The sequence below is a fragment of the Passer domesticus genome, chromosome 1 (assembly GCF_036417665.1).
Source record: "Passer domesticus isolate bPasDom1 chromosome 1, bPasDom1.hap1, whole genome shotgun sequence".
NCBI classification, from domain to species: Eukaryota; Metazoa; Chordata; class Aves; order Passeriformes; family Passeridae; genus Passer; species Passer domesticus.
The window spans coordinates 114,240,818-114,263,629 of record NC_087474.1 but is presented as its reverse complement, the minus strand read 5'-3'; the positions used below and the strand labels follow the sequence as shown (position 1 = coordinate 114,263,629).

The following is a 22,812-nucleotide window of genomic DNA, read 5'->3' as shown; positions in this document are numbered from 1 at the left end:
ATGATAGTCCTCACAGGGCACAGGCTCAGTTCCCCAGACTTTCACCACAAAAGCCTCACATGTGCCCATGAGGAGCCTGTGTTTGTAGGTGGAAGCCTTAGTTTTACAGATCATCAGAAGGTGTAGTGAAGGGAATTGCAGAAAAGTCACACAGTGCAGACTTAGGCAGGCAGAGCAGGCACCTCAGCTGGAGACCTTCCTTGTAGCCATCAGACATGCCACCTGTACCAGGAGCATTTCCATAGCTTTTAATGCAGCTTAACAATGGTGTTGGAGACAAAGGAAAAGGCACACTGTACAGAAAAAAAAATATCCTAAAATGATACCCTTTTATTTGTAAAGCTCTGATGAAACAACTTTCCAAATGATGTCCCACTTAAAAACCAATGAAAACCAACCTAACTATGCATCAGTCACACTATACAGATTGCATCCTACATTTTCAAGATGCCTAGATATCTTCTGTAGTATTTACATATTATCAGTTAGGTAGTAAAGTTTCATTGCAATTTGTTTCTTTCCACCACACTTACTCAATGGCAAAAAAACTCCTTGGGCATGCATTTGCATTTTTGTACAACACTTCGGAGCAAATGGCTAGGGCAATTTTCCTGAGAGAAGGCTTGTTCTTTGAAACTCTTGCTTTAACAACTGGAAATACAGAAAGTGGATGCATTTTTGTTGTGCTAAAAAGCCTAAGGATGCCTAGTTACGTTTTTTCTTTTAAATTATTTACGTACCATTAAGTTAAAATGTTTACATTCATTCATTCGTATAAAAACCGTTGTTAAATCTTATGCAAATGATTTAACACTGATTGCTGCAACGCAAATTGCACTTCTTTAAAAAAATTATTGTATATATGGAAGAAAAATATCTGATTGCTACCCTGTTTACAAATTTTGACTGACTCTACACAGTTCAGCCAGGAAATATGGACTTTCATAAATCTCAGTCACAGTGTACTTTAAAAGTTATATCGCAGTCTTGAAAAGTGAGTAAATATTTTAAACCAAAAAACACCAATCCCAAAATCTCCTTAACCAACTGGACCTTGTGGGACTTGTACCAAACGTTGTGATTTCTTCCAGGGACATAGCTGGGCTCTGAAGAGCAGAGCAACGCACGCTGAAGATGGAGACCACGGAAGGAGAGGTCTGACGGGGCGAAGACATCAAATCTTCGGTGCAAGAAGTCTGCGTCAGCTCAAGCTGTAAGCACTTCTGACACTCATTAAAAAGTATCTCACTATCTCTGGTAATTAAAGTCTTTGCTACTCCCTCCCAGACACTTCCACCAAATTCTTAGGGGAAAAGGCGATGAGAGAGTGAAAACAACTATATAATCAGAAAGGCAGCGCTGCTGGGTAAGTTGAGGATGTATTTCTGGAATCTATCAATAGGTGTGGGTTTATCTCTTCTTTTTTGTTGTTGTTTTTTCTTTTCCTTTTTTTTCTTTTTTTTTTGAGTTTTTTTTTTGAGGGGGTTTTGAAGGGTTTTTTGAGAGTGTAAGGCTGCATTAGCTATCCCCGGTGGGATTTGCTTTCCCTACATTTTCTTGCATAGATGAGGAACTGGATGCTTTGGCAAAGCCTCTTTCGGAAGTAGAAAAACACCTCTGCCACCAAGGCTCAAAAACTGTTTCAGAGGAATGGTCTTTGCCAGCACTCTCACTGCCGCTGCCGCGACCGCTCCGCAGAGGAAACCGCGCGCAGACGTCTGGGGGCTGCCAGGATCCAGCTTCCCTCCCAGCAGGTCACGCCAGAGCCAGGGCACACCAGGGATCCTGTCTCACGGATGCTGTCACTTCGGCCGTGGAGCTCAGGCTGACTCCTGTGTACAGCCCGTCTTGACCTGAATATTTAAGGTTGCTGCTTTCGGGACTGGTGCTCTCTCCTGGGCCAGACATCACCGACGAGCTCGCCTGCAGGGAGGGGCAGAGCAAAGAGATTCATTGAGCAGGTGAGAGCAAAGACAGATTCATTGAGCTTTGCACACAGTGGGGCGCGGGTGAGAGCAGAGAGCACAGCGGGCCTGAAGCACAGCCATCATGGCAGGATTTCTGTACAAAAACAGGGTTTGCCCTCTGCTTGCCCCTGTGCCTTGAAATCCTGAAACAAAAAAGTGTCTCAGCGTGAGCCCAGCATCCCAGCCCTGCTGATGACAGGGATGTCTGTGCTTGGAGAGGTAGAAATGAAACCATGTGATGTGCAGAAAACATGGAAATCAGCTCATGATGAAGAAGGTAATGTGCACGTGTCCCACTGCCCCCTACTGAAAAGACATAGTTGCCAACACCAAAAATGTGATCCGGCAGTGGTGGCAGCTCTAGTTTTTCAGCCCCATGGGAGAAGCCCAATACATCCTAATTCTCCAGGAGGAGACACGGAGCACCTTCTGGAAAGCAGCTTTCTTTGGGCTCTTCAGCCTTTGAAATGTTTAAAATCATTCCTAACCCTTGAAAACACCAGCCAAAACCACTTTATCCCTGTAGGACTGGCCACTAAAGGAGATGCTCTTTTAATCTTCAGTGGAGAAACACTACGCCTTTGAAGCAGGAGTATTTTTGTTCTGCTGACTGCACAAGACAACATGCAGGGAAGCTCTGGTAGGCACGGAGATGAACCCCTGAACCACACTGGAATCAGTCCATTTATTTTAACAGAGAAATGGAGAGTTAGAAAGACAAAGGAACAATCATTTTTTCCATGAGGCTGAGCAGATCCGCTAAAGAGGAAAAATTCACAGTGCCAGACAGAGAAGGGGCAACATTTTCACCTGATAAAGGAAATGTTTAAGAGCTGACTTCATGCAAAATTAACTCTTGGATATGTCAACTTTAAAGACTTAATTTACTTGTTAATGGATAGTCTTTGGATGAAATTCCTTAAAAAAAAAATAGAAAAGAAAAAGGCTGTCCTAAACTGTGACTGCAGAAGCTTCCTGCCTGCTGTTTAAGTACGAAGTATACATATTTAATCATTTTACAAGAGTAGAGCTCTTGGCTCTCCTGGAGCTGTGCCAAGCGAGCAGTCCTGACATAGGAAAAGCAAGGCTTCATTAATTCAAAGGTAATTTCCAAATGGTGTGGAGCAGGGCTCTTGTTGCCTTGCTTAACCCAGGGAAAACCTCGCCTTCTGAAAGAGATACTCACTGTTAGCAGTCATTTTTGTCTGAAATAACCTGGACTCCAGTATTTCCTCAACCTTTTATTAAAATGATTGACCAACAATATTCTTCCACCCAGTCATCAACCTTGATCCTGCTCCATTAGGCACTACCCAGAAATGCAGAGAAGGAAAGAAAAAAATAAGGTGTCCCCCAAAACCAGCTGAAATATCTCTAAGCCTGAGAAATAAGTTTTATCACTCCCTTGAACACAGAGTTGTCAATCAGTGACAACGAATCTCTGTATCCTCTTTTCCTGTGACTGTGCATAGAGAATTCAGTGAGGCAGGTTCCATGCTAACCTTTGTGTACAGTCACGATCTTGCATCAGCCTAGCTTTTCAAAGCCTTCCTTTTCTTTCTAATGCCTCAAATATTTCTGTTAGCACAATAGATGTAATTTTTAACAGCTTCAGTCTCCCTCAGTTGAAGAAGGGTTTAAATTAGTTGAGCAGTGTTTGCTAAACCTGAGCTAAAAATACTAGGAAGTGCTTTGAAAGGTTCCCATTTGCCCATATTTGCCACTGCTGTTCTGGTAGGCAAATATCTTATCAGTACCTGTTTTTTCCAGGCTTGGAAAGTGTAATTCACCTTTTCCTGATTCAGCCCTACAAAGGTGGGGTGCAGGGACCCACAGTTTCCATATGGGGTTATCAGGTACCCCTCCCTCGGGCACCCCAGAAGGGAGGACATGGAGGCATGTCCCCTTTGAAGACTGCCCATCCCTGCCTGGCCAAGGCCGGATTCTGGCTCTGTTGAGCCAGGACGGGCAGGACCCGGGCAGCACTGCCAGGCCTGGAAACCCCACCCCGGTAACGTCATGACAAATCCAGGCAGCTTGGGCAGCTCCCAAAGTGAGACATGGAAAACAAACTTTGGCTCATGAAAAGGACATGACGGAATCACAGTTCTGTTCCTGAGCCTCCCTACCTTTGCTCTTACTTTTCCAGCTTGAAGGGATGAAAAATGACAGAAGTTGCACTTAGTTATTGGAGGACTTTTTTCAGTTGAAACAAATAAGCTGAACAATACTGATGAATCAATGGGGTCTAATTCACGGCTACTGGCTCTGTCTATGAAAAGGTAATGCCTTTATTTTTATTGGTGAAATCTGATAATAGCATAGATAATCAGCTGAAGGTTAGCTTTCAGAGGAAAAAATGAATGAAGCCCACTGGGAAGAGCCTGCCTCCCAAACAAGCAGAGAGGTGTGTTTTTATCTGCAAAGGTTCTTTTTACCCAAATCAGGAGGAGCTGGTCATGAGTCAGCCCCCAGGCAGGTTGTCTCTATGTGAGGTGGCCTTTCTGTAGAAGATCTGCCCACCATGTACAGAGGAAGACCTCTGCCAGAGCCACAGAGATAACTAGATTGCACCCAAACCTGCCATCAGGACCTTAGGGGCAAATTAACTTCCTCAAAAGCTGCTCCACATCAAAACCAGGCTGCTCAGGCTGCGCTTGCCAGCACCCAGGGAACAGCAGCAGCAGCAGCTCTGGCTGAAAGACTCCTGCTTTCTTCTACCCACTCCTTCCTGTGCCATCTGCCCACCACAGAGAGCAGGGAGAGGGGATGGACACTTTCCCCTCTGGCCTTTCCCCACACCTCCGCAGCCACGAGGGAAACACGCTGGGCAAGGACAGCTGGAGGGGGTGGCGAAGGGCCTTGAGCTAGACCTTTGGTCTATCAGATAGACCTTTGCTCTATCCACTTGACACGTTCAAAATGCTCCGTGAATTTTGGACATTACATTAAGTCAGCAATAAGCTGAGTGTCAGCTGAGACTCTCTTCCTCCTCAGCCTAGTTTACTTTCGCAACACTTAAATGATATCTACACTCAGTTAAAACACATTTGCAAAGAATTCTTCCACACAAGAAGTGTTGTGGCAAACTGGTGGGGTCCTTAATTTTCTAGCCTCAGCCTCCCTGCAATAACTTCCATCCCCACAAAGAGCACGTTTTCCCAATACTATCACTCCCTGGAATCCAAAGAGCAAGTTTTGGCACTGCAAAATGACAGCTTTTTTTACTGATGTAACGACCCTCTTAGTACACAAAGCTGTCATTTCTTGCTAGTCCAATTGATCCTTTTGTTTATACTGCAGACGTGTAAGTTTACATATCTTCTAATCTCTCCTTTGTATTATAGCAACATAAATCTGTGGTTAATACTTCATTAATTTCCTAAGGGAGGCAACTTCCAGCATGGCTTGGAAAACTGATGACCCACTGCTGTCAAGGGCTGTATGAGTAACTGGCTTTATTGCTTTGGCAATAAAACAAAACCAAGCAAAAGGTATGCGTCCATGTGCATACAGAATTTTGGGATAGAAGCAAAAATACTTTTTCTTTGCTTTTCCCCACTGAAACAAAAAAGCTGGATTGCTTCCTTCTGTTTGATATAAAAATGAATGCCTTTTTTTGGACACATATACAGAGAGCAAAGAAAATTACTCAATGTAAAAGAAAAAGATTCAGTGTATGAAACTGAGTGGGGAGAAGAAAGTAGCTTCCCATTTTGTCCAGGACTGAGCACTGATGCAGAAGACGTAGGAGACCAAGAAAAATTTAAGCTAGAGTCTAGAGTATCATATCTCCCAGCATACAGCCCTGTCTGCCACGCTCTTTGGTATTTTAGGTTGCCATGTTCCTCATGCCTCCTGTTGATCTTATTCCACCTGGTTTAGATAAATATTTACTCATACCAGGACTGAGGCACCGTGTTCCCATTTTCCAGGTGAAAGTCCTACCAGCCATGCTGGTGAGCCTTTCTCATGGAAACTGTCCCAACGCCTACAAAATTATTCCATACAACTGGAATATTATCATCAGATAATCTGAAGGACCCCTGGACATTCAATTCCCCTATATCCAGGTGGTTAGCATATTGTTTTAAGATGTTGAATCTCTGGTTCATCCAGACTCTAGGACATACTATGGAGGCTGATTTCCCCGTAGCCAGCATGAATGTCCTACCAATTTACTGCCTAAACAGGAGCAAACAACCCCACCTCTAACCAGCTCACTCTTCTTCTGACAGGAAAAAAAAAAAAAAAAAAAAGAGAAAGCAAATGCAGGAAAAGCCATTAATCCAATCCACGTCCATTTGTCCAGCATTTTGGAGACAGTTAAAACTGCATTTTTCCTCCTAGCTCACCACATGCCAAGGCCATCTCAGTCAGCTCTCCCTCTCCCATCCTACAAAACTGAAAAGCCAGTCCTGAACCACTTCTCAAGGGAAGTAAGCATTAGTATTTCCTCCTAAGTTTTTTTGTGGTGTGAGATTATGGTCCTTCTGAGAAAACTCCAAACTGGAGGCAAAGGACACAGGAAAGTCTTCTGAAAGAAGAGTTCCCCTGGTGCTGCTGAGTTTTTCTGACATCAGTTGTGGCTCAAGGAGCCTCCATGTCCTGCCATAAAAAGTAGATTTTTCAGCAGGTTTCATCATGCCTTTATCCTAATAAGGGAATGAAGTCCTTCTGGTTATCACACTTGTTGGAGCCCCTGCATGGAAATGGATGGGTTTGACTGCAGACCATGCCCTTCATTTAGCAATTTATTTGGTGGAGCTTTTCCCTGTACAGTTTCAGCAGCATCAAAGGGAGAGCAGGTATAGATGCAGATGCAGGCTGTCTGAAACCTTCAAATCTTCTTTTTATGGGGACGTAAGGCAACTTCGTATATCATGCAGCTGGACCCTTTCCATATTAGTAACACAGGACACCCAGTACTTATACTGCTTAGGAAAACAGAAATAGGCCTAGATCCTAGATCCAGATGTGAATTTGGCAAATAGCCCCTTTACAATGGGACAACGAAATATCTCCGATCCAAACACTTCTACATTTTGGGATGTTTGAAATCAACTTTGCCCCCACAGCAATTCATTAATCGTATCACTTAAATGTTTAAACTTCAGCTAGAACGTAAAATCAACATTTAAGGTTCTTGCTAATTTGTCTCAGAATTGGCATAATATAAGATTCCCTTCATGAAATGGATAGTTTCAAAGACACTGCCAAGAGTAATTGCTGCCCTACTCTTTTTCTGCCCTCCCTTCTTTATTTTACTTTAAAAGAGATAAAGAAAGGTAGGGCAAAAAGTGAATGTTACTGACACAAATGAATTCTGCTGAATTTCATTTCCATTAGATTTCTACATAACTGGAAACTATTTTGGCAGCCTCCCACAAAAGGCATAATAAATTGCTTTTGTACCAGTAGAGGAATTCGTCTTCTCTGTTTCATTTAGCAAAAACATTGCTGTGAATTTCACACAACAGTTTCTAAAACGTCATCAGATTTCTCTGCCTAATGTCAATTTGGCATTTTCCCCCTCTTCACAAAATAAAGGCTAGAGAAGCAAAAACAGAGCAAAACAAAAACAAGTTGCCATGCCCGTTGTGTAACGCACAGGGAACAAACCAGGTTTGCTTATTCAGGCAGGTGCCTGTTTATCAGCAACATCACCAACACCACTGTCAGGAATCAACATTGGTCTTTTTAAAGTGGCCAAAGATGACAGAGCCTGGATTCATCCATCTGAGACTTTGTTTTTTTCCCTCCAGACATGAGCTGGAGAAGTTTATTCTCCTTATACAAAGCCATTGCCTATTCTAGAAATAATTACAAACCTTTGATCTACCAATAGATCAACTCAAAAGGAAAAAAGAAAAAAATAATCAAGAAAACAGAAGTGTAGCAGAGCATCTTTGCTTCAGCATGTGATCAGGCTGCCTTGCTCTAAAATGCTGACATCCCTTAACTCACAACAGCTTAAATGGGCTTTATGAGTGCACAGCCCCTTCCATAGGATTTAGACCCTTTAGAAATTATTTTGCATCCTTTGCAGCTAGTGATCATGTTCCCAAACTAAGTCTGGGACAACAGGAGCCCATCTTAACAGCCACCATTTTCTGCTTTAAACTTCCAGCCTCCCGAGTCCTCACCCCTTTGAATTACAGATGCTTGGGCAAAGCCAGAAGCCTGAGTGAAGAATGTGACCATGCCCGTGACATATCTTGACAACTGCTCCCTTGAAAATCCTCTTTTCATTCACATACATCTGGGACTGGGGCACAGAGTTGGGAGATCAGTAGCCCTTCAAAAAATTTGGGATGGACTCAGAGGGATGCCCATACATCTGGTTGCCACTGTAACTTCCTCTCTTCAGCACATGTTACAGCCCCTCTCCATCACTTCCACTCACTAGAATTTTTCACAAGGGGGTATTTGCAAGTGCTTTGCATATGCAAGGCACATCTGATCAAATCATGGTGGGGAAAAGGCTATGCAGATGTTACCATGCTGCCTGCTGGATATAAGGGGACAGATTTTCCCAGCTGTTGCACAGGTGTCCTCTCCCAGTCTGAGCTACCATAGAAAAATCAGGGAGAACTGTAGTCCTGTCACTGGGGATGCCATCATGTAACTAAGAGCAGCCTCAGGGTCCCTCCTGGGAGTTGTTCCTTGTTGCTAACAGTTCTCAAGGAGTCTTTTAGCCCTCAGTCCATGCCCCTGCACCCCTCTCCTCTGGTACCCACACAACTCCATCTGGCAAAACCATATTAAAAATGGTACTACTAAAATTATAACATAAAGATTATTAATAATGTGTTTGATGTACCCTTCTAGGGAGAAATACCACAGAAAGGAAGTCAGGTTTTAGCCAGCCAAGAAGGCAGCAGCATAGTGGAAATGAGATCTCGTCTGTATGGCCTCTCCTTCCCCGAGCAGCACACAGCTGTGCTGCCACAGTCTCGGCTGGGATTCCATGTCTACCTGTTACATAAATCTCACCACATTGCTCAGGATCACTGGTACTGCTCAAGGTAACGCAAGGCAAATTTAAGGAAAATTTGGCTACATTTTTTCCTTTGCAAAAATCAAGGGAGAGCCTAAACAGTGCATAGTAGTTCCTTGGGGGAGTCTGAAACCCAATTCTGAGACTGCAACAGTTCACTTTTCAGTTAGGGTTTCTCTTTCTTCTTTTTTTTATGTGATCTGTTTATTTTACTGGATTGACAGGGTTTTCTCTTGTCAAAGACAAGCCTTTTTAGTATCATCCTAGTCTCACAGGATCCAAACCCAAAATCCAGTGCCTCTGAAAATGGGTGGCCCTGTCAGTCCACAAACAATCGCATTTGCTAAAAAATGAGTTTTTCTTCCCCTTGTACAATGAAACTTTGTACATCAGAAATTAAACTATTGAAAGGAATTTGAATGTAGAAAATCCAAGACATACTGAAAAATAGCTATTATAAACAATGTCTTCTTTTCATTAATAAAGGACTAAGGAAAGCCACATTAGAAAAGTTTCTCAAAGAAACGATGTGGCAGATTAAGGGATACAGAAGGCAGAGAAGTGAGTGTGGATATGGATAGGTACAGCCAAGGGGTTAGAAATTAATCTACATTAAGCTTCACAACTTTAGCAGTAGTATTTATCACACATGCTGAGTGAAGAAAGGAAGTTTGCGATGGTTGGAGTACATGATGTAAAATAAGGATCAAAGCAAAGCAGGGGATGATCAGCACTCCTCGGGTGCTCCTCTGGAGCTTGGTGCTGCCAGATGCTGAGCATCTGGCCCCTGAAGAACCCTCTGCGGGCAGAGGGCTGAACCCCCATGCACTGCAATCAGCAGGGTGCTCCAGCCTGGCTTCAGCTGAGTTTGGATCAGGGTTTAATTGCACATTTTAGTTTAAAACAAAAGCCTGTATGATTTACTTCATACAGCAGGATAATGTTTTTCTGGATTTTACCCATTGAGATAATGCATAAATACATATTTATATATAAATTTGCTTCTTGAAAGGATCAGTTGGGCATGTTTTATTGTCTTCTGTCCAAAAGAAAACCTTTGAAATGAAAGAACCTGAATATTTAAAAACAAAATGTCTGTGGTTAAGCTGCGGCTAACTATCATAAAAATTATATAGATCTTAATCAAGAAGGTTTGCAAAGTACTTCAGCTTGTCGTTCTGTTTACAGCTATATGTAATATCCTCCGAAAATCTTGTTCTAGTATCAGCTAACAAAACTGGAAAGTTTGTTTAGATTATTGTTCTGCTAGATAAGATAAAAGCTGTGATAACATTGCCCAGTGATCAGCCTGCCTGCAGACAGACACTCACCCCGGAGGCTGCAGTCTGTGCACCGGGAGAAGCAGTTTTGCTACAGTCATCTGAGTTGGTAGAAGACGTGGATGTCGGAGTCATAGGAACTGCAGTAGTACTGTTACCTGGAAAATTGGGAATTGCTATTAAAAATAAATATTTTCCAGACAGAGAAGAAAAAAACAAGACAGCTACAAACTATTGCAGCTACTCTTTCTTATATTTTATATTTACCGGAGCATGCTTTTGATTTATTTATATTCTTAGGTTTTCGCTTCCTCGTCTGAATTCCTTCTTTTTTCATAGCAAGAGGCCGAGGAACCTGAAAAAATTAAATTTCCACACCAATCACAGAGTTGCATAGGTACTCTAATCAAAAATCAAAATGCACTACAAGATCAGATGTGATGTTGCAAATGTCTGTATAGCAAGTTAATTTTCTGTGTTAGAGTACAATTCTAAAAATATTTGCATTTTATTTGGGCAAAACAACAGTTTGATTCAAGGGGAGTCATAGCTGAATTAAGACAGCAGGGAAACTTGTTTTATCTATGTAAACTTCATAGTTTTTTCAACCCCTCAATCAATCCACAGGAAAACAGCACAGAATTAGGGAAAACCAGCATTATTTGGCAGTAAGCCATAAGAAATTAAATTGGATGGGGTATATCTGATCCTTGATTTATTATTCCAGTCAGCTAGGAATTATCTCCACTGCCTGATTCTAGAAAGAAAAAATGTGTATGAGAAAAAAAAATCATCCTGTGGACCAGCTCTGCAAACCAGATCATCACGAGGAAATGTCTTAGGACAGAAGCTTAAGAGTAGAAGAATTGACTTAGTATTTGTTCCTATGAGCCGATCTGCCCATAATACAGCTTTACAGTATCTAAATTTATATTTATAGGGATACATTTATATTTAAATGTGCTCAAAAATCATCCTTGTGTTCATCACAGATAATCACACTACAAAAACACTGCCTTAAAATACATTTTAACACCAGTTTGAGGAAAGATAATTTGTGTGTTGTCTATCTCTATTAATGTGTATCTCTATAATATTTAAACCTGTAGTATAATTTATATTTTATTGAAGGCTAGACCACATCTCAATCATTCCTAATGCCCTTGCTCTTCAAACACTTATGCTTGATTGTAACACAATCCACAGGGGTCTCACCCAAAACACGCTCTATCACATTCAGGACAGAGCTTTTTTTCACTCTATTATTGCCCAACAAAGGCTGAAATTGCCTTTAAAGTTTTTCTGGCGTAGCTATGGCTGGAATTACACCCTTTTTCTGGCATAGCTATGTCTGTCCATGAAAAACTGTCTCATTAAAGGTCTAGGGATTTTTTTCCCTACTAAAGAGCTGGTTTTAATCCCAGTGGCAAAAGCACCACTGCTGCTCATCCAGAGGTGGTTTCTTTATATAAATCTATTGAGAGAGCTACAGTGGCAAACACATAACTAGTCAAAAGCATAACAAGCTAAAGTGGTGCAATCATTTCCTAGCGTCACACATTTTTCTGTTGCTCTACGCACTTCGCTGGTGGATTTTTTGAGGACCACCCCTTCCCCAAAGCAGCGTCAGGGCTGGCAGGGGATCTCCCCTGGTGAAGCAGCCACTCACCCCGTGGAGCTTCATGTAGAGGCCGCAGGCGTTGCAGACGGGCTCGCCCTCGGCGTTCCTGCGCCACAGGGTGGTGGTCGTGGTGTGGCAGTTGGCACAGGACAAGCCCATCCGCCGCGACGAGGGCTGGGGGGAGGCAAGCACAGGCAAACACGGGTGTAAACAGGTGGGCAGCAGAGAATGATTTACGTCTTTATGGTTCGTAAAAAGTCCTTTAACACATGGCGGGGATGGTAGGAGCCTTTTTTTATGGTATCTGTCAGCAGCAGCCCAGAATTAGAACGGAATTATCCTCATATCAGAGTGGAAAGACAGTGTGAAGAGGTACCAAATATCTTTCAACCCTGAGCAGTCGCAGCAGAGGCAAAATTCTCATCTGGGAGCTGGTGACCAGAAATCTGTTCAGACCACCAGGCACTGGGTCTTTTTCCAGCAGGGCAGCTAGGAAATATCTCCGCTACAGCTCCATCGAGCTGAACAGAAGGCACATCCCTCCTGTGCTGCCTCTCCAGCCCGTTCAGTGCCTTCACCCCTGTGTGATGGGTGAAGAGGCTGCTCTGATCCTATCACTGATATTCCTGACTCATTGGGAAAATCAGCCGCTTTAATCACCTGCCCTCGGTGGCACCACATCTGGGGAAAACTTTCCTGGGCATCCCAGGGGTAACACATACAACAGCATTACTTTCATAAAAAGATCTTTTTATCCTCATACAAAAAAACCGGCGTGCCTTGGGAGCGTGTTTTACAGAGCAGAGCCTCCCTCGGCCAGCAGAAAAGCTGGTGGGTGACAACAAGGTTCCCACTGCAAACAAGCCATTTATGACACTCTTCCGTGGAGTTTGGAGCCAAGATGAAGCAACTCTGTATCAGAAATAACCGTATAACCCAGAGCTTTATGGCTACAGGCTGTATATCATAAGTGAAGGCAGTCCTCATAAACATGTGAAATGAAGGTGAATGGGTTATAAAAGTCCCTGTAACAACTGATCTCTTTTACGTTCATCACAAGCAAAGAATTCCAGCTACATCATAAATCTAGTCTTTTTCAAAGTATCGCATTGTCAAAAAAATACAAAAAAAAATCTGTGCCTAGCTCTGCGTCTGGCAGCTGAACAAGTTTACACGGAGAAGTCAGTTTTAGAGGATTGCATTAATCTTATTCTGACCATAAAGTGCCCATAACTGAAATTACTAACTTAAGGGTACAATGCCCTTCCTCTTGAATCATTTACTGCTGGGTTGTTAGACATAACTGGGTCACCTTTGATACCACAGGGCTGCCTGCCACTGGGGGAACCGATAAAAATGTTTTGAGAATGAAGAATATTCCAGAGTAATAACTGAGTTTCTTGAATATTGTCTTTTTGAGTGTCTTTAGCAGTAAGCCATCATTTTACACCACAGCTCGGAAAGAGCTCCAGATTAAATACAAATTTTGTAATCTTGAATCAGTAATCCATTATTAACTGCACAGAAAAAAAAGCTAACCACCCAGCCAAGTGTTATATAGGCTGAAGTACACAAATACAATTTTTAGTCTTAAAAATCCAAGTACCATGAAAACAGAATTTTTCACCTAGTTATTAAATATGTACGCACACAGCTCTCAAATTATGCCCTCAACTCGATACGTATTTTATGTGATCACATTGAGTAAAATAAAGCTGGTCATAACACACATGCTTCGTTTTCTTTCTCTGCAAGTGAAATGCTGTCAGCTGTTTCACTCTGTTAAATCTTTCTCTTTCCTATGCAGCCTGGTCTGAACCTTCATACGTTTTATTCCAATAGCTTTTGCTCATTCCCGTATCTAAACAGACATGGAGTTTTGGCATGTTTTGAAGCTAAAATGACTTTTCTGATGCAGGAATTTTATCAGAAACTTTGGGGCAATCTAAACATGTTTAGCGTTTTCAAAACATTTTCCCTTCTCACCTACATATTTCCAACTGTATGAACACAGAGTCACGGCTGATTTATAGTTATGGCCAGGGTACTCGGTAGGGATTGTTACACAGAGCTATTTCAGAGTTATTTCGCTGAGGTGTCAGACTGAAATCGGGCTGTAGTTTGACTCTGCTTTAGTCTTCTCACCCCCACCCCTCCCTCAAAAAAAAAAAAAATTATGAAAAAAAGGACATAGAAATGCTAGAGCAGGGTGTCAGCTACTTGAAATCTGCCTTGGGCCAGGGTGCCACAGCAAGCTGGGCTCTGACGCTTGAGACAATCGGCAGATCTGGCCCCTCCGCTGCCTCTGTGCCCGGTAATGAGGTAACACCTTGTGCCATGAAATTTACCGGACAACCAGGTAGAAAAAACAGACACCCAGCATCAGTAAACCTCTGACTTAAAGTTAAATTAACTCTTTGGCTTAAAGAAAGGTCCTTAAGCAGAGGTGGGTTGGTTCCCAAGCGCTTACTGTCTGCTCCGATCATCATCGAGTGCTTGGGTCTTGTTTCCCCTCGCTCCCCTAAGAGCACTAAATTCAAATGGCTGTGAAATAAAGAACAGTAGGTGTTTCAGCCCAAGCAAAACAGGCATGGAGCAAAGCAGCTGGCATGACTGAAAGGGGCTTGAAAGGCTGATGGGTTTGATACACTGTCTCCATACACAAGGGTCCAAACATCAGCTTGGATTATAGTGGTGTGATTTATTGTGGCTCGCCCGGTAACAGCCATTACTGAGGAGCGTATTCTTTCTGTCTGCTGACCTCCACCCAGATTTGCTAAACATAATGTGCAGTTCCCGCTTGTTAAATTTTCTCCTTGCCTATTCAGTGCCAGCCTGTGTTATAAACAGGGGTTCTGGTTTGTACTATTTATTTCCCCCCCTAGTTTTAGGAGTATATTTTTAGAAAAATTGCCGCTCATTTCTTAGGAGTAAAACAAAACAAAGGCTATTATCATTGTTTAAACAATTGGTTTTCTTTGAATTATATACAAAACTTGCTTACATTCCCAAGGATCGAGCTCTCAGCAAACAAAGCAGGTCTGGAGAAATTCCTAGCCCTCTGAACAAACATTTTCCAACCTTGATTTCTTTTTTTTTTTTTTTTTTCTGTTGAAATGTCTAATATCACCAGCACATATTTCTTCCAAGCTACTGAATTCCCCCTCACAGATGGGGCTCATAGCCTGAAAAGCCCGGCTGGCCTGTGCCCGATATGCAGCTCACAAGGGGGCAGAGAGAAGTTTTGCCAGCTCAGAGAGCCTGGAAGTGGGTCCGAAGCGGTTTCCAAAAGGCTGCCGGCCCTGTCACCCCTCACTGTGACCAGTTTGGCCTCCAAACCTGATCAGGAGCCCCACTACAGTTTTGCAGCCAAGAGGATCACCAGGCTAATACGCTGATTGCTCTCCCCCGTCTTTGCCCCAAATTTCTCCCTCAGTACAGCTGACTGGGGGTCCTTTGGGCAAAGCTCCTCTGGGCCCCCTCCTCCCTCCCTCCCTCCCTCTGTCCCGACTCACCACTCTCTTTTGGGGCTTGATGAGGGGCCGGCTGAGGCCGTTCATTTTGGTGTAGAGCCCGCAGGCGTTGCACAGGTAGTTGCCGGTGCCGTCCCTCCTCCACAGCGGGGTTTGGATGGAGCCGCAGTTGACGCACTCCCGGCTCTCGGACAGGTCCTCCAGCAGCTCTGGGGGCAGGAGCAGAGGGGAGAGGCGGTGGGGCACGGCCGCGGAGCCCGGGGTAGCCCCGCCGAAACGCGGGCCCCGGAGAGCCAGCAACCGGCCCTCGGAAAAGCGATTCCCCGGCAGCGACGGCGGCCATGCGGCGATTTTCTTCTACAAAATCCCTGGGGTTTTTATTTTCCTTTTTTCCTGGTTTGTTTGTTTTGGTTTTTGTGTTTAGTTTTTTCTTTTTTTCCCTATTTATTTAAATGTGCCAGGCCCGCTGCCGGCCCCCGGAGCCCTCGCTCTCCGAGCGGGTGCGCCCCGGACACCGGCCCGCGGAGCGCTCAGCCCGGCCCGCCGCCGCTCCCCTCTGCCGGGATTTCACCCTTGGGAGGTTCGGCTGGGGTCCGCTCGAGGGGCGAAACCCTCTCCGTGGTGCCCACAAGACGGAGAGGGAGGTGCACTCGCCTTTAGAGGGGAGCAGAGTGGGGAGTGAGGGGGCTGTCAGAATAGCCGCTTCCAGAGCCACCCTGGGAGCTGGATGTTAGGAGCTTCGTTTTGCCCAGTATTCCCCAGGGTCGAAGCTTGGCAAGAACTTTTCTACCCTAACTCTTATTTTAAATGCCTCGGAACCAGTAAAGCTTCGAGTTTAGAGGCAGCGTTTGGGGCCCTGGTGTGCCAAGGCAGCGAGGGGCAGTGGCCGCTTCGCCTCGGCTGTTTGGTCAAATTAGAGCTGGTTTGTAGGAAACAGAGGAAATGGAAAAATAAGCGGTATTGTGCCTCCTGCTTTCATAGCTACTGAGCACTGAGGGGGGAAAAAAAAAGTATAAAAGCACGGTGGGGGGGAAAAAAGGAAAAGAAAAAGTAAAAGAGAGAGAAAACCCACCTATAAAAGCTAATAGTTGCACCCCTGTGAATCCCTGTTCTGATTCACCTCTCCATATTTCCATATTTCGAGGAAGGGGGGAATAAATACTTGTTTTATATAGACTGTGCCACGTTGGGCAGAAATAATAAAAGGAGATATTTGGATTTTCACAGCAGCTTTCGAGTCGAGCCTGGGAATGTATGTTTCAGACTCAGAGCTTCGTCATTGATTTTTTATTTCCTCCCTTTGCTACCTGCCTAAATTCATCATTGGGCTTATTCCCTAACGTTTCACTGCACAGCCAAAGCCAGCTCGTAAAGGTGGAGCAGCTTCGGAGACGGGGCTGCGGTGACACGGCGGGCACTGAGCTGAGGAAGATTCGGCCTTTTGGCCCGCACCCTCCCAAACACGCTCCTCTCCTCCCTTCCTTTGCGAATTATTAGGCGCTAAAGAGGAACGGGCACACGGCACAGCCCAGAGAGCACAGTTCAACTTACGTTGTCAGCTCCTAGCTCTTAGCACATCGCTAAGATTTATTAATCTTTGCACTAAAAGCACCATTGAAGACTGTAACCAGAAAAATGTTTAGGACGTCAAGGACGCTGGAACTTAAACAGTATTTCGTCTCGGCTACTTATTTTATAGCATTGCCTTCGTGCCTGCAGAAAGAAATTCTGACGTGACAATATTTCTCGGGCATTTTCAAATATTTTTCCCCTTAGAGAGTGAGTACTACACTTATTTCCAAAGAAAACAAAATAAAGTTTTAATTTTAGATACTGTTTTAGCCTCTCTGAGTACCGTTAAGAAAGCTTTATCAAACTGTCTAATATTTAGCCGCAAAAAATACATTTCGGCTACAATTTTTCCACAATTTTGACACGGGACAACGCGTAGCTTCGGCTTTGCTGCCGCGTTTTGCCTCACAGGAGCAGAAAATTCTCCCGGCCCTGGAGCTCCGGGCTGCTTCGCCCCGCGTTACACCGCGTTGCGGCTGCCCTGGCACCCGTCCTTTCCCTCGTGGAAAGGCTAATCCCTACCCCTCCGGCCCCCAGCACCGGTGGGAGGGAGGCACAAGGGCGGGAGAGACCCGCTGGAGCAGGGGAAGCTGCCGTGCTCCTCGGCTGCCTTGACACTCCTGCCCCAATCTCCTCCAGTGCCCGGCTCCTTCACTTCTCTGCTCCTTCTTGCTCACCCCTCTCCTCTCCCTGCCGTGGGATTTTCCAGCCCCACGTCTCTCCCGACAAAATAAAAAAAAAAAAAAAAAAGAAAAAGTTTAAAAATACGATTGATTTTTTTTTTTTACTCTCCGTCGCCTAGTTTCACACTATAACTTTTAAAAGTCCAGCTTAAAACTCAACTTTCTTGTTACCCTGAGATGTGGCTTCTCCTATCACTGCTACAACTGATTTTCTTCCCTCTGTCAGGATATTAAACACCAAGTGGAAGGATTAAAATAATTAAATCTACAGGGTGTCATCGACAGACAGGAGGAGCATTGTGTGTACAGCCCTACAGAAAGACAAAAATCCATGGGGTAATTTCTGCAACGCTGCACTGAAAAGAGAAAATCACGGTGCCTATAAAATATATGCACCTGGTGGGTAGTTTATGCTTAAAGTGAATGAGGATCAAATCTGTGTGCATACACATATTTACATAAATATGTATATATACATAATAAATATATGCAGAGCATGTATATATAAATACATATACACAGCCACACACACCTCTCTATAAACCTCTATTTATATATACATAGATTTATTCTAAAGCTGAAGAGATTGCAATAATCGTTAATCTTTCTACCTCTGACTAAATCATCGCAGCTCAAACTCCACTTTCACAATTGATTTAATGACACTGAGAATCTGATTAACTAAAACAAAAAATAAGGATGGGACACCTCGGAAATGAAAGCAAACCCCCATCAGGAGATGCTGTATTTTAGCAGTTTATCAAGTTTTAGCAGTTTATCAAGTTTTCTCATTCATATACGAGATTTTGCTTCGCTGCTTTTCTTTTTAAATGAAGCAGCGAAGTGTTTTATAGTTGAAATAATCCAAAATGGGTTAAGTGAGCCCCTGCAATTTTCCTCTATGATACAAGAACGCTTAATTTGCAGTGAATTTGTCACCGTTTCTTGTCCAGATGGCCGCATTTAGGGAAAGCAGGAATGCACCGATTTGGGAAAATTAAAAATTAAGTTTACACCGGGCAATTCGTTTCGGCATCTTTGGGTCGGTAACCCCGGCTGCCATACCCCAAACAACGCCGCTTTTTGGAGGCGTATCTTTCCCCTAACTCAACACAGACGGCGGGAGCTACCTCCACTCCGGACCACGGTCCCGGGACCGCCGCTCGCCAGCGAGCCCTGCCCGGGGCGGCCCCGCACCGCTCCCGGAGCCGCCGGCACCCCGCCGCCCCTGCAGCCCGGCATGCGGCCACCCTCCCTGCCCTGCCCGCGGCTCCTACCTGCGCTGGGTGCCCGGACGGGGATGGGGGCGGCCCGGCCCTGCAGGCAGTGCAGCATGGAGTTCTCGAAGGGCGCCGTGGGCCAGGCAGGGGCGAGCTGCGGCCCCACGTAGGACGTGTAGGGGCCCGGGTAGGAGCCATTGAGCGGCCGGGCCAGGGGGCTGTACTGCTCCCTGGCGCCCAGGCTGTTGCTGTAGGCGCCGGGCTCCCGGGAGGCCCCGTTGGCCACCGGCGGGCTCGGCGAGTAGGGGAAGCGGCCCGAGGGGTGGGAGCCGCCGCCGCTGCTGTACGAGGGGCTTTCCGCGGCCGGCTGGGACCAGACGGCGTGGCCGCCGCCCGGGTGGCTGGGCTGGGCCGCGCCGCTGCCCTGCAGGTAGGGCAGCGTGGGCAGCATGGAGCCCACGCGGGTCGTGGGCACGTAGACGGGCGAGCTGGGCGTGGAGTGCATGAAGCCGCCCGGAGATCCGTCGTAGGGCGTGGGGCCCTGGGCGGCCGAGATGGCGAGGGTCTGGTACATCTCCTCGGGCTGCTCGGCGCCGAGGGCGCTCAGCTTGGGGCCGCGGCTGGACCAGATCAGCTTGTTGGTTTGGTCTAAGTCCGCGAAGAGCAGGATGTCCTCCCAGCCGGCGCGGCCGGAGGGGTGCGGGGTCCCGAAGTGCACGTAGGGGGCGAGCAGCGACCTGCCCTCGGCGGCGGGGGGCGGCCGGTGGCTGCCGTCGGTCTCCGGCCGAGGAGTCTTGGAGGATCCGCGTTCGCCCTGGGAGCCGGAGGAGGAGGACGGCGAAGGAGGAGACGGGCGCGGCTCCCTGGTGGCGAAGGGACAGGAGGAACCGCCGGCGTCCGCAGCGCACCGCTTCACCGCGCACCAGCCGCCTTCAGCCACGGCCATCCAGGTCCCCTTCTAGCCGCTGGGTGTGGATGGGGAAGGGCGAGGAGGGGAGGAGGAGGAGGAGTGGAGGGGGGGATCCGCAGGGCAGGGCGGGGAGGGAGGACACAAAAGAGCAGGGAAGTGGGGGAGAGAGAAATAATAATAACAAAGTTTGCAAACAGGACAGCCCGTCTCCCTCCCGTAATGAGATTCATCAGGGCTTATCTGGCCCCTCTGAGCGCTTAATCAGTCATGTCGCCTCGGCGCTGTTGTCCCTCGCCCCGGCGGAATGGGATCAGGCAGCCCAGGTCAAGACGAGCCGGGAGACGCCAGTCCCGCGGGGCCAGGGCAGCGGCTCCGGCCCCGCTTTCCGCACGGCGGGAGGGCTGCTCCCCGCTCCCTTCGCATCCCGGGATGCGGATTTGAACGTGAAGCACGCCGGGGCAAAGGTGGGCGTAAGGGCGTGGGGACGGAGGGGGGCGAGGGGGCATTTTTCCCTGTCTCTGCCCTTTCTTGGCTGCTGCCGTTGTTATGATTATTTCAATGAATGAGTCATTTGACTCGGTTCCACCGAGAAAACAATTAGTAAGGCGATCCCTTTAAGGTTACTTCGCCGGAGAGCGATGTTAGCCCTTCCGCGCATCGCCTCGCTTGTTTGCCTATTTCCAGCCCAAGGTCACGGAAAGGAGGAGGAGGAGGAGGAGGGAAAGGCCCCTGAGGGACGGGAGATGCGCACGGGCCGGGCCCGAAGCGTGCGGGGCGCGGACCGAGGCCGGGCGGGGTGTGCCTGCCGCAGGGGCCGGATCCAGCCCCGGCTGGGGACTGCCCCGAGCCCCCGCACACCTTGCAGCGCTGACACCCGTCCCGAGCCCAGCGGTGCCAATTCGGGGCTGCCGGCATGAGCAAGGCCGGACAGACAGACACAGAGAGCCCCGTGCCCAGCCCCTAGGAGAAGGGGTAGAAAGCGAAAGGGGACGCAGAGAAGTGACAGCAAGAGAAGGCGAGGCTCTCCGTTCTCAGCCCACCTCGGGGCACTCCAGATAACCACAGGCACAAGATACAGGACACACACACACACTCAGAGCCCCCTCGCAGATAGGCACCAAATACGTCTCTCCCTCCTGCGAGATAACTGGAAGATAAGGCTCGGGCAGATAAGAGCTGCAGGCAGCGGCATCGGATGTTTGCCCACGCATCTCTCTCCCTCGGGCTCCCCCAGCCAGGGACAGCCGCCGCCGCGCCGCGCTCCCCCCGGAGCGCCCGAGGGCAGAGGGGCAGCGGCAGAGGAGCGAGAAAGGACAGGAGAAACCGCGGCGAGGCAAGGAAAGAGAGGGGCCAAACCTGATGCCGGTGCCCCGCATGGGGCCGGGGCGCGGGGCCGCGGCGGGCAGTAAATCCAGTGCGGCGGGGGCGAGCGGCGGCGGCGACTCCGGCGGCGGCGGCCGGCGGCTCATGTATAAAAAGGAGAGAGGAGGCGCCTCTCGCAGCCCTGCCGGAAAACTGCAGGCAGCCGGCCCTGATTGGGCTCGGCCAGCCCTAAACAAACACGGGGCTCCGCAGGGGTGCCAGTCCCGGGGCCAGCGGGGCCGCCGCAGCCCCGGGGGCGGGGGCGGGGGGGCACCTCGGGGCGCCCACAGCGAAGGGGCGACGGAGCCCCGCTCGGGGAGCAGGGACGAGCAGAGAGGGCTGGCTCTGCCAGATACCCCAGCCTTTTTTCTTTTCCTTTTTTTCTTTTTCTTTTTTTTTTTTTAATTTTATTTATTTATTTTTAACCCAGAAATAATACACACTCTTCCCTCCTTTCTGGATATTTTTTTTTAATGGTGAATATTCAACTTCTGTAAGGTTTTTTGTTTTTCTCCGCGCCTCCCGGCATGTCAGCGAATGTCCCCTGGCAGCGGCCCGGGGGGAAGTGTGCCTGGCTTTCGCCCTCAGCAACCAGGCGAACGCATCCCTCCATCAAATCTCCTTAGTTTGTGCTCGTCAAAATGCGAGCTAGCCGAGATGAAAAAATGTGGCTCCTCCTCGAGTTGCCCCAACCATCAGGTGAAGCCAAAGCGAGCTGTGGGATGTGTCCATCCCAACAGCTGGCGGTAGGCATTTTTCCTCCGTTTCTTTCTTATTACCCCCCCGCTCCTCAACCCTCTTATCTCAGCTGTGTACAAACTGATATGGTACTTAGCAGGAAAGTGACTGGAAATTAAAATAACTTCGTTCACCAGAGGTTATCAGCTGGATATCTGTCATCATCAGTTTGTACAGAAAGTCATCTGCGGCAAAGGGCTGGACTAGAGCAGAGCCGGGCTCTCGGCAGCCGGCAGGCATGAGCCCTCCCGACAGGAGCCGAGCCCAAACCTGCTGATGCGCTCTGCTGTCGCTCCTGGGGTAGGCACGGCTTTTCTTTCGGTCTTTCCAGGCTCGGTGAACGGGAGGTGAAGAATTTGCAGTGCTGGGGGTACGGTGAAACGCTGGCTGCAGCGAGCCGCTCTGCCGGCGTGGGTGAACCGATTGTGACTTGGAAGTTTCTTGTGCGCGTTAATTTTTGTGCTGTAGCGCGGCAGGGGTTTGATCGGAAAGCAATCACTTTCCCGAGAAACCGTTTCTTTATTAAATTGTATGATTAAAGGTGATACTTCTTTCTTGTCAGTTGTCTCTAAATAATATCGTTAAATAATATCGGTGACCCCGCAAGGCTGAAGTGACTTTTTTTCCATTTTACTTTTAGGTGTATTTTAGTGAGTGCAATAATAAATAGAAAATAAGTTTTTGCAAGAGAGGGCAGTGATTTGTTTTCTGCCCGGCTCGTCTTCGGATCCTAGCTTGAAACGTAAAACGTTTTTGCCATGGTTTTTACCTGCAAATGAGAGACAAGAGCAGTGCAAGCCGCGGGAGTGGATGCCCACGCCGCTTCTCCCCAGCTTGGGTGCTGCCACTAAAAATTTCTCTGCTGGAAAGCGCTGAGCTTTAAACCTCTCCTTTCCTTTCAGTCTTTTGGGTGCCCTTCTCCAGTTAAACGGGGTGTTTAAAACACGTGTAAAGGTGGATATAAAGCGACAAATACTCTGAGGTTT

The 22,812-nt window shown here is 47.1% G+C and overlaps 1 protein-coding gene across 1 annotated transcript; it reads right to left on the bottom strand.

Moving 5' to 3' along the window:
• Nucleotides 1–1,615: 1,615 nt before the first annotated feature.
• Nucleotides 1,616–19,781, bottom strand: GATA6 (GATA binding protein 6). The gene is made up of 6 exons (XM_064435101.1): nt 18,874–19,781; nt 15,384–15,550; nt 11,917–12,042; nt 10,515–10,602; nt 10,299–10,405; nt 1,616–1,923 (listed from the first exon to the last, which is right to left on the bottom strand). The coding sequence occupies exons 1-6, from the start codon at nt 19,760–19,762 to the stop codon at nt 1,756–1,758; spliced, it is 1,545 nt and encodes a 514-aa protein (XP_064291171.1). The 5' UTR covers nt 19,763–19,781; the 3' UTR covers nt 1,616–1,755.
• Between the last annotated feature and the right edge of the window lie 3,031 nt (nt 19,782–22,812).

Coding starts and splice junctions, on each gene's coding strand:
- GATA6 (XM_064435101.1), bottom strand. CDS start 19,762: ATGGCCGTGGCTGAAGGCGGCTGGTGCGCGGTGAAGCGGTGCGCTGCG. Junction 15,551..18,873: donor CGTCCGGGCACCCAGCGCAG/GTAGGAGCCGCG, acceptor TCCTGCCCCCAG/AGCTGCTGGAGGACCTGTCC. Junction 1,924..10,298: donor CACAGACTGCAGCCTCCGGG/GTGAGTGTCTGT, acceptor CCCTCCCTGCAG/GCGAGCTCGTCGGTGATGTC.